This window comes from Eptesicus fuscus, chromosome 11 (assembly GCF_027574615.1).
Source record: "Eptesicus fuscus isolate TK198812 chromosome 11, DD_ASM_mEF_20220401, whole genome shotgun sequence".
Taxonomy (NCBI): domain Eukaryota; kingdom Metazoa; phylum Chordata; class Mammalia; order Chiroptera; family Vespertilionidae; genus Eptesicus; species Eptesicus fuscus.
In genome coordinates, this window is record NC_072483.1 from 91,118,752 (window position 1) to 91,130,828 (window position 12,077).

The 12,077-nt window shown below is 42.6% G+C and overlaps 1 protein-coding gene across 4 annotated transcripts in view; it reads right to left on the bottom strand.

Moving 5' to 3' along the window:
- GLS (glutaminase) overlaps window positions 1-11,558 on the bottom strand; it is a 64,776-nt gene extending 53,218 nt beyond the window's left edge. For all 4 annotated transcript variants that reach the window (XM_054723271.1, XM_054723273.1, XM_054723272.1 and 1 more), the window contains exon 1: window positions 10,930-11,558. In XM_054723271.1, coding sequence (XP_054579246.1) covers window positions 10,930-11,333 — 404 coding nt within the window. In that variant the 5' untranslated portion in view covers window positions 11,334-11,558. The remainder of the gene's footprint in view (window positions 1-10,929) is intronic.
- Between the last annotated feature and the right edge of the window lie 519 nt (window positions 11,559-12,077).

Consider the following 12,077-nt stretch of genomic DNA (forward strand, 5'->3'; position numbering starts at 1 on the left):
AGAAAATTAATCCTCATGTGAACATTCTAGAGGATTTTAGCTACATCCATTATTAAATATTCAGTGAACCAGGCTGAACTGATCTACTCATCAAGACAATATTAACTGCCGATTTATCAAAATTAAACCAGTATTACTGAAACCACACTGAAAAACAATATTTATTCATTCTTAAATACAGATACTTTTTAATCCCAGGTTTTAAAATCTTGATGACCATTCCTAGTTGTGCTAATGCCTAGCCATCTGTTATGGTGTACCTTCCTGCACAATCTAATACAACCATCCAATATTAATTACAGAGCTCAGCGAATGTTCAGGCTCTTTTTTAAAAAATTATGACTATATTTACATATCTATAATAAAAGCGTAATATGCTAATTAGACCGGACGTCCTTCTGGACAACTTTCCAGAGGAAGCTGGGGCTGCGAGTGAAGCCCAGGTCCTGGGTGCCAGAGGGAAGCCGGTGGCGGCAGCCAGCGGAAGGAAGGCCTACTCTTGCATGAATTTTGTGCATCAGGCCACTAGTTATTCAAATATTTATCCTGATTGTAAAATCTAAGGGAGAGAAATTATGTATTGGATAGGAAAGATTAGCACAAAAGTTCTTGAATCCTGGCTATAATACTTAAACTGAGTTACCTTCCTGTGATTCTGTTTCCTCATCTGAGAAAAGGAGATCTCACAGGGTTATTGTTGGCTCATCCATTCAATACCTTTAGAACACTGCCTGTCAGAGAGTAAGTACTCAACTGATGGTAGTAGTTACAGTTACTAGTTCTAAAGTGTTCTAGGCTTACATATCAGGTCAAATGCCACAAATCATAAAGACTGTTAGAATAAAAATTTCCCATAAATATACATTAAAATCTTAATGAACTAATTAGCTAGTATAATAAGATGCTATGGTTAATCAAACTTTTAAACAAGAAAGGAGTTTTTCCTAATCACTGAAAAGCTTTCAAGTAGGCCTTGGCCGGGCAGCTCAGTTGATTAGAACACTGTCCTGATACACCAGGGTTGAGGTTTGGTCCCCGTCAGGAACTATACAAGAAGCAACATAGCAGTGCATCAATAAGTGGAACAAGCTGATGTTTTCTCTCTGTGTGTGTCCCTCCCTCTCTCCCAAATCAATAATAAAGTTAAAAAAGAAAAGCTTTCAAGTAAACAAACTACAATGAATCTATTAAATGTCTTTTTGGGGGAGCCCTGAAACTGAAATTAACATGTTTCATGATTCTGTCCAACAATACTATCATAAGCATTATAGTGATGTTATAAGGATTATAGATCTAAGACAGATTAAGCCATTCCCCACCCATCACTATTTAACAAAACGGGGGAGAAACATATACATTTGTATAGATACATATATGTGTGTGTGTGTGAATATATGAAATATTCTGGAAAGGACTTTACCTGTATTTCAAGAAAGCAAGAGAGAAAATTAGAAAGGAAGGAGGGAATAGTTCTTTTCTTAAATTCAGACCTTAATACTAAGTCAGTTCAGGACTAGCCAATGGTATAATGACCACTTTCAAAGGAAAATCCTATAATTACATTTGTAAAATAAACTATCACACAGCATAAGGATGTTTAAAACTGTGTTTTTATACTGTTAAAAGGAGCTTTTCGCCCTGGCTGCTATGGCTCAGTTGGTTGAGCGTCGTTCCAGGGCACATGCCCAGGTTATGGGCTCCATCCTCCAGTAGGGGGCATATCGGAGGCAGCCGACTGATGGTTCTCTCTCATCGATGTTTCTCTCTCCCTCTAAAACCAATAAAAACATATTAAAAAAAGAAGAAGAGCTTTTCCAGGTGTCCAAATATGTCCTCAATACTTTAATAAGACTGACCACATGTATTTAGTTATTACTTAACATAATTACTTCCCTATTATTAGTGATCCACATATTTCTATCTTAAAAAACAATAGAATATGGAGTTGGTCCACATAGCATATACATTTATACATGCAACTATAAAGTTTTTCCTGAAATGTTAAAGTTGATTTTAATTTATAGTTGTGTTCAAAGATGTTACAACTTTTAGTTTTTAAAGTCAACCTTAAAATATACGAATTTCATGCCAATGTTTAAAAGAAACCTAACACATACCCTAATTTAATGACATATCCTGGATATATAATTATTCCCTGAAACAATTTTGGCTCTTAGAGAACTTTTAAAAATGTATTTGCGATATTTTAAAAATAAGAGCTAACATTTACCAATCACTTTTGTGTTACAAACTCTCAGAGCATGCATTCTGTCTAATGTAATGAATGCCTCCAACAATTTTATGACAGAAGGTACTATTATTACCCAAAATACATTATGGTTCTGGGTACATAGAAGCTCAATAAATTTATTATTTGTTGGTAAGATGAATGGCTCTACCCTCATTTCAGATGAGGAAATAGAGGCTCAGACATATGAAACTTCCCAAGACTGCATAGTGGCAGAGATGGGTTTCTCTTACTCCAAACCATTAACCACTAGAGCAGTGATGGTGTGTCAAACCTTTTGAGCTTGGTGTGTCAAACTTCGCCAAAAAACTGAGCATAACTCGGGTAGTGTGTCACTTTGAGGAAAAAACTAACTCCAAGACTCTAGTCGCAAATGTTTCATCCTCGGCATGCGGCCGCGTGTCATCAGAAATGGCTACGCGTGTCAGTGCTGACACGCGTGTCATAGGTTCGCCATCACTGCACTAGAGTATACTGACTACCAAACTTACTAGTTATTATTACTTTTATAAGGTACAATGTTTCTTGGTCTTAGCCTGATCTAAAACCATTAAACAGTGTTCAACAATACTAATGACTTAATATTTAAAGGAAAATTGAGCTAGCTGTCAAAAAAGTCAGTGAAAAATAACATACCGATTATTTACAGAAAATGGTTTGTCAAATAAATGACAGTGGTAGTTTAAAAAAAACTTGCAGAATAAGCTTTCTATGTATTTATCACATCAGTAAATGGTTTTTTGCTTTCACTAAAAGCTACATAAATAACATAAAATAGAAATACACTTCTTACCTTATGGTACCATAGTGCAAAAAAATTAGTGTGATCATGTTATTCCCTAGCAAAAGAAGTAAATTTTTACTTGCTTTCGAACAAGAGACTAATTTTTATCCACAGGAGAGATTTGTCAACTCTAAAAAATATTCTCACAAAATAAATGGTCAAAATTAATAAAAATATAAAAATTAGTTTATGACCCTCAGAAACTACAATAGGATACACAGATTAATAAATCCAAAGAAAAATCCTGTTTCATACCTTTTTATTCCTTTCCTTTTATTCTCCCTCATTATCTACGTAGGCCTTTAAAAGCTCAGACTCTGTGCGGCCGGTTAGCTCAGTTGGTTAGAGTGTGGTGCTAATAAAAGCTCAGACTCTGATCAGAGACTGAATTACTACAAATATCTTTCTTGTCCCTTTTTTCTCCCCAAATTGAACATGGCTTTGTAGCAACACTTCATAATAACATATTTTGCTATTAAAATTCAAAAGTTAAAAACATAGTTTTCAGTAACTTATATAGTAAGTAGAAAATCCTTGAGAATTCTTTAAGTTTTAATGACAAAAAAAGATTATAGCAGGCTTTCAAACTAACATCAATTATTAATAAACCCGAGTGATCCCTCCAGATACCCTAGGGAAAAACATAAAATGGTTATGATACTCAGAAACTAAAATAGGATATACATAGATTAATAAACCCAAAGAAAGGCCCGTTTCATACCTTTTTATTCTTCTACTCTCCCTCACTCCCTTTAAGATCCATTCACCATCCATCCCTTTGCTCCTTCTTTTTCCCATTCCTTCCCCTACTTTCCCCTCACAAAATACCTGCCTAAAATAACAAATGATTTTTGTTAAAAAGTGAAAAAATCCCTATGTATGTAACTGCCATCCATGACATGTCAGTGTTATTAATTGCTGCTTACAACCTAAGGGAAGTAGAACACGTACATACGGAGGAATTATAATAAAGAAACTACGGAATCGAATCACTGAGAAGTACTTCACTGTGGCCTGGTAAGGTCAAGCTTTCTTAGAAGACGTGGAATTTGAGCTACACTTGCAAGATGGGTAGCAGCTGGAAACATGGCAACAAATGGGAATTTCAGGCAAAGGAAATGGAATCACCAAAGCAATGAAGGTAAGCATTCACTGGGTGTTTATAAAGAACAGTAAACAAACAGAGCATAGGATGTATGAATTACGGTGGCTGTCACTATCTGTGTCCATTAAAATGCCTGATTTTCAGGGTTAGAAGGAACTACCACCCCCAAGTGATCTTTATTTAATTTTAAAATTTTTTTACTGACTGATTTTAGAGAGAGGGGCTCAGTTGGTGGAGTACTGTCCTGTACACCAAAGAAGGTTACGGGTTTAATCCCGGGTTGGGGCATGTATGGGAGACAACCGATGGTATTTCTCCACCTTCCTCTCTCTAAAAATCAATAAAAACATATCCTTGGGTGAGATAAAAAAAATAATATAAATATGCAATAGATTTTTTTAAAGGACTCTGTTATTTTATCTTAAAACCCTTCAACAGTAAAGCAAGCTGGGTACAACTGTCCCCAATTAACAGTTTGATGATTCTCTCTCATCATTGATGTTTTCCTCTCTCTCAAAGTCAAGCAGCATGTCCAACATCACACCCTCAAGTGGTTCGGCCAGAATTAGTCCTACAAAGCGGGGCCTTGGTTCAAAGTCCTAGATTCTACCTGCTCTGTGTGGACAAAAAGGGGCCACGCACCAAGCCTGACAGGCTCAGGGGGGCGCAAGGTGGGCCTCGCCAGTCCAGAAGGAACCACGTGGGGTGGCCTAACGAAAAGCAGGCCATGGGGGGCAGCTACCCTAAGCCTCCAGCTTCCTTGACAAAAATCCATTTTTACCCTTGGAAATGTTACATGATTAAATTTTTGTTCTGTCTTGTTGAAACTGCATCCTGTACAAAGTGAGGATGAGATTAAATTCAATTAGAGCTGCTGTTCTGATTGGACTTTACTGAAATGTATTCAAGAGCAAGCCAAAGAAGCGCCAAAGCCAGCTTTCCGTGAGGACATAACCAACCAGGCTGTTCCTATCAGCTGGTGGCCATTTGTCCAACGGCACAGCTTTAACTCTAACAGTGGCAGGGGCAGAGGGAAGGCATGTGGATGTACCATAATTTAACTCCACTAACGTTGAACACAGGTTTCCCCCCGCATTTCTCTAATATGCATAATACTGTGCCAAAATATTAGTAAATAATTCTTCCTATACCTCAGCTTACTTTGCTACCATAAGTTCCTAAAAAGGTATGAATATATTTAAAGTTCTTCATACAGTTTAAAAACTATTGTTCAGAAAGTCTGTACTCTTTCAATAACTCCAACCAGGAAGAATCTATTTATGTCACTCAAAATAACCTCAGCAACATGACAACTTTTAAAATTTTCTTTGGCCCGCACCAGAAATTAGTATGCAAAAAATATTCCTAAATCCTGAAGGCTACCAACTTTTTGTTCATTATGCAATATCAATAGTTGTTTTAAAATTAGCGTTTTCACTATAAACATTTCTTTAGTAAGCAATAATGTTACATACCAACCAGAGATACTTCCCAAAGGAAGCCAAGACTTACATTAACATTTTGCTTCTACCACATTGTAGGTGGTCAGAAAAATCACAAGTGCAGTGATGACTCATATGCACTGTTTCATAACCAAAGCAATTTTATACCTTAGTAGATTCCAGGATAACATCGTACTAACAGTCTCTCTACCTGTAAGCGCTTTACCTCACTTAGAGATATCAATTATTTTTAACTATTTTTGTAAATATGTAATTTCATTAGGCTTTCTTAAGAATTCCTTTTTAAAAAAAATAGATTTTTATTGATTTTAGAGAGGGAAAGAGAGATAAAAACATCAATGATGAGAGAGAATCATTGATCAGCTGCCTCCTGCATGCCACACACTGAGGATCCAGTACACAACCCAGGTAGGTCTGTGCCCCAACCAGGAATCGAACTGTGACCTCCTGGTTCATAGGCTCAACCCCTAAGCCATGATGACTGGGTAAGCATTCCTCTTAATAGCAAATGACTTAAAGGGTGAAAAGACACAGACAAGGGGTCATTGGGGAAAAAAGGGACATTTATAATAATTTCAACAATAAAGATAAATTTTTAGAAAATGATAGGCAACTCCTTGGTTTATATAGGATTTAAAGATTGAGCTCCCTAAAGAATGCAAGTTCTACAATTAGACTTTCAGTTTCTACAGATATAATTTTACTTTACCTCAATACTGTAAGAAGGAAGTAGTAGTGAAGCTTTTTACTGGTTTCCAATAATTTTGTAAATCTCAAAGTAACCCACAAATATCTGCAACAAATTTCCCTTCAAGGTGACCTCTATTTTTTCCAGACTAAAATAATGCCCTACTCCCCATTACTTTCCCTACCTACTGCCTCACACACAAAAAAGATTAAATGCTATTTGGTAGCCCTATCCTGAATCACTGGATTCTGAAGTACACAGACTTCTTTGTAAAACAGGAAAGCAAGCCTGGAAACCAGACGTTAAAACTCAAGGAGACTAAATTTCAGGGTCTAATTCACGCTCTATCGGTGAACTTCACCTAAAAATTAATTAGTAACATGTAGTTGGTTAATTACAGATTGTATACTGACATATCCATGGCTAACTGGATGTGTGGTTTAATGTAAACATTAGGCAGCAAAAAATGTAAAATGTTATGATGCCATTAAAACAAAACTTAAACTCACTGATACCAGTAAAAATTTTTAGTAGAGTAAATCACAAATAAAATGACTGAGGTTCAGTGAAAAAAAATTAAATATTTTATCTCAAAATTAACTGTACTTTCAATTTGACTTTAGCTTGTGAACTGAAAATATGTTCCCTTTTACAAAAAAGCAAGTAATTAAAAGATCATAACAGAATTTGTCATCTATGTCAACAGAGGGTTTTTTAAATTCCAAAATATATTATCTATATCTGCTAAATACCATCTCAACTTTATTATCAGTACTGTTCTATAGACCTAAATCAATGTTTATTCAATGCATAAGTATTTAACCTTACTTCGAAATTCAATTCTCAATAGCATATAATGATTCTATGGCCTTTGCTTTCCATTTATTAAGAATATGAACTTGCAGCCTGGCCGGTGTGGCGGCAACCTATAAACCAGATCTGTTTGATTCTGGTCAGGGCACAAGTCCAGGATGCTGGCTTGATCCCCAGTAGGGGGCGTGCAGGAGACAGCCAATCAATGATTTTCCCTCATCATTGATGTTGCTTTCTCTCTGAAATCAATCAACATATTTTTTTAAAATATGAATTTCCAAAACAAAATCACAGTATCTGAAGATAGAGGAAATCACTTTTGCTGTCATTTTCACTTTTTAACTTAGTATTTTTAATTATTCTAATTTTAAAAATATTTTTCAAGTGCCGTGACTTTGTATAGATGAGCAAACATGCAATTATTGCACATGGGTACGTAATTTTTAACAGATACTACCAAACTGCCCTCCTAAATAGCTGAATTAATTTACTTCTACCAGCAACGTAAGAGTTCCCATTTCCCATACCCTTTGCATCACTTGATTTAACCAAAGTCTGCCAATCTGATAGAGTAAAAACGATCTCACTGGTATTTTAATGGAATACTTTCAATGTTGCACCCTGTCTGAATTACCTATTTTCTAAAGAGCATACTTGTGATATTTTCCCAACCTGGTCCTTCTGTTATATCTCTTTTCCTTTCTAATTAAAAAATAAATTGCTCAACAAAAAGTAACTTAAAATGCCCTGTTCCCACCTGCAAATCCTTCCCAGGGACCTAGAATATACACACTTCCAGGCTTTATAGAAACGAAGCATGGCATGCTTGACAGGGAAGAAACACTGTGATAAAAATGACCATGTTGGACAAGCACTGGTATAAAGGTTAATGAAGAATCATTAATGCGATAGCATGCTCTGTGACTTTTATGTAACGCTCATTCCAGTCCATATTGGTTTTCTGAAAGGACAGTGATTCTTTGAAATTAAAAGTCTATAATTAATCTCAAAACAGTATGCAAAACAGATTGAAATGAGACAAAAGAATGGATACGAGGGTACAGATTTTAAGTCTGAAGTCATCAGCTATGTGGAGGTAAATGTGAGAACAGAGCTTGGAGGAGAGATATTACCTACACAAAGATGAGAGTCAGAGCTGAGAAAAGAGGTATGTTCTTGAGAAGGTAGACAAATGGCAAAGCAGCAAAGGCCCCAGCCTCAGGGTTTACCCAGTGAGCAAACCCAAAGAGAGTCAGGAAAGCAGACACAACAACTTAAAAAATGAGAGAGCCAAGTAAAGTGGTTTTCAAAATGAGAGAATGACAGTAACAAAATTAAATAAGAGCACTACATGGAAAACTGCGCAAAGATCATTCCATTTTTCCATGAGATATTTAATAGTAGTCCTAAAATTCAAAGGCCAATGTCCTTGTCAGGTTTTACAATAAACAAGCAATTTCATTCTGTTTAATAAACAGTTGTTGTATACAACACATGCCAAATACTGTTCTAAGTAAGCCCTTGACAAAACGTTAACTCGCTTTTCACTTGGCTATTTCTTTTAATAACCCTCTATAAAACCTGGCAGTCCTGAGTGAGGACTGGCATTCCAGGTGGTTTGCGGCTGGAGGGATGACCTATGCTTTGGAAGCTGAGCAACAGAAAGAATAACAAAATCAACTGGAAGCTTACCTCCCAGAATAAAGGCAAATGGAAAGGAGGAAAGCTACAATTGGAAACCAGAACATTCAGAAAATAGGATCTTTCACCAGATAAAAAAAATGTTTTCCACAATCTCAAGCCAGTGCTCTTCACTTTGTATGAAAACTGGAGACAGCTGGTGTTCACTCCTGAAATCCTTGATTGGAAAACTCTCAGGATCATATATATATATATATATATATATATATATATCTCATTTTATTGCATTTAGCTTTATTGCACTAGGTAGGTATTGAGGTGTTTTTTTGTTGTTGTTTTTTACAAACTGAAGGCAAGACTCTCCACCCAACAAAAAGATTATGACTTGCTTGTTACTGCAATATTTGCTTTATTACAGTGGTCTGCAAGGTATGCCTGTAACTGTAGTACCTGAACCAGTCTAGCCCATTTCTCCAAACTTTTAATTGAGGTAAACGAGACTACCTTACTGATCACTCAAATGATCACTCAAACTCCTGGGCATCTGAGCAAATAATCTTGATGGATCCCTGGGCTGATTTTCTCTGAGGTCTGGGGAGACTAGGAGGACATTTGTTTGTGTAGGTTTGTCAGTAAGAATTAGCCAAAATAGGGTTTCAGTCATTGCCAGGGTTTAATGAAGGCACAAGCTTCTGGAAAAGGATACTAAAGCCACTGAAGAGACAGACTAAAAGGGTTTTCAATGGAAGGCAGGTCCCGTCCTATAGCCTTGAAGGACAACTTTTAAATGCCAGTAATTGCATTTTGCAATTCTGTGACTTGGAGCACAGCTATTTAAACTAGTTACACGTCTGGTAAACCAGATGACAAAGGTATCAGATGAGATTAAGCATACCCATTCTAGTCCCTAAAAAAACATAAGAGGTGGAAATTTAACAAAGGTCTAGCTTTTTAGATCTTGAAGGGAAGTGAGTCATCTAACTGAAGGTATTAAATGATGTGCCCAAGGGCCTAAGGCTACTCTGTAGCACGTCATCATCACGAAATACCAGACTTTGCCCATCATCAAGTGATTTTTTTAAAAATAACGTGTTTTTTTCCAGTCTGGGAAAACAACTTTAGCTTGGAATGTTTTAAGAAGGTGCCCGCTTCAATTACAGGAAACATTAAGCTGACCTGAGATTGAACGTATTAAGAATCACACTTTCGGTTTGACTTAAGGTAGTATGGGGCTGGAGAGAATGTCAGTACAGTATCAGAAAGACAGCAGGGCATGAAGAAAACAGACAGGTAAATGTGTCACCACACGGGGAAAAGATGGGTTGTGTCCACTTACACAGGACAAAACACCAGGGAACTGCTTCCCATACTGGGGAAGGAAAACCAGGTTTATGTGGAGACTAAACGGCTGTGCGGCAGAGATGAGCTCACATCCTATCCCTGTTGTAACTCGCATTTTTCAGTTAGCGTTTTACCGGCCACATCTCATCTTCGTTACTCTAACCTTTATTTTCCAAAAAAAACAGCTCGCCCATCGCACGCAGCACACCGACAGGCCCAAGCCGGTGGTCCCCAGGGCGAACAGGTGGCCTGGACCGCGAGCCCCGGCTCCTGGGCCACGTGACCCTCTTGCCCCTCATCTCCTTTCGGAAAGCTTATTTCCGGTGCCCCAGATGGCTCTACGCAGCCCTGAATATTTCCACTCTGGAAACAGCGAGAAGCCTCGGCCACGTTAGGTTTCCAGAGAGACGGTGGCGGGGATGGGAGGGGGGCAGACGGCGGCCACTCGAGCCTGGAAAAGCGACGAGTCAGGGAGGAGCAGGCTTCGCTCCACGCCCGGCTCCGGCACGTCAGTCGGCGGGGATGTCCGGGTGGCATCCCCCGCGGAGGGCTGGGCGGGAGCCCGGGTGCCGCAGCCCGAGCGGGGGGCGCGGGGCGCGGACACGCAGCGCCAGGCCAGGCCCCCGGCCCCTCGGCGGCTCCACGCGGGCGGGCGGCCCGCGCCCCGGCCGGGAAGGGAAGTGGGGGCCGGCGAAGGGGCGCCGGCGGCGGCGACGGCTGGGGCGCGGCCGGGCCTAATCACATGGCGCAGACGGCGCAGGCCGCCCGGCATCTCTTTCTTTCTCTTCCTCCAGCCTCCGCTCCCATCCCGCCCCGCAGCGGGCCCCGCCTCGCGGAGACACTCACCTCTCGCCGGCGGCCGCCAGCTCCTTGCCCTCGCTGTGGCCGAACGCGTCCGTGTCCGCGGGGCCGTCCTTGGGGCTGGGCGCCGGCGGGGCCGCGGGCGGCGACGCCCCGGGCTGCGGGTCCTGCGGGTCCTGCGGCTGCTGCGCGCCCGCCTTGCCCAGCTCCCGCAGGATCTCGGAGGGCGAGCTGGACAGGCCCCGGGCGCCGGGCCCCGCCGGCCGGCCGCCCCCGCCCCACCGCGGGCAGAGCCGCGCGGCGGCAGCGGGGCCCGCGGCCTCGGGCCCCCCGCCCCAGGCTCGCCGGCGGAACGTGGCGAGAGGCTGCGCCCGCCTCAGGGCCGCGCTGGCGGCGGCGGGCGGCCTCAGGAGGTCCCGCAGCAGCGCCGACCCTCGGAGCCGCATCATGCCGCCCGCTCAGCCCGCGCCGGCTCGACGGGGAAAGATGCTCGGGGCGTGGGCGGCCGCTCTCCTCCCGGGATCGTCCTCCCGCGGGACGGCGAGAGGACAAGTGAGGACAGGGCCCGCGACGTGGGTGTGGGTGGGGTTGGCGCTCCGCAGCCGCCGCCGCCTCCTCCGAGCCCGACTCCGCCGCCGCCTCCGACTCCGCCGCCGCTGCTCCCGCCGGCGAGGGCTCCGCACTGAGGCTGAAGTGCAGGCGGGGGCCGGGGACATACCGCGCTCCCTCTCCGGGGGCGGGGCCGCGCCGAGGGCACGCCCACCTAGCCAGCTCCTATTGGTTCAGGCTCCCGACCTCTCTTCTGATTGGGGGCTGGAGCAGTCAAACTTCCCTCAGCGTTGGGTGCGCGCAGAGGCGGGCGGCGGAGCGGCCGGAGGCGGGGAGAGGAGTGGAATGGAGGCGTGAGGCGGGGAGCCCGGCCGGGCCCCGGAGCCGCCCCCCTCCGCTCTCACTGTGCGCACCCCGAGGCTGCTCTGCTGTGGAGCCGAGAGCCCAGGAGTCGTCACGGACGAAGCGGATAGGCTCCTGGGCTCGGGGACTCCCGCTGCTGAGGAGACCGGGCGGGCGCGAGGGGCCGGCGGCCGGCGGGCCGGGCTGGCGGCGGGACCCCGGCGACGGGTAAGGGCGTGCGGCGACTCTCCGAGGGCCGCGGCCCCGCGAAGGCAGCCCCCGACGAGCCTGGTCCCTCTCCC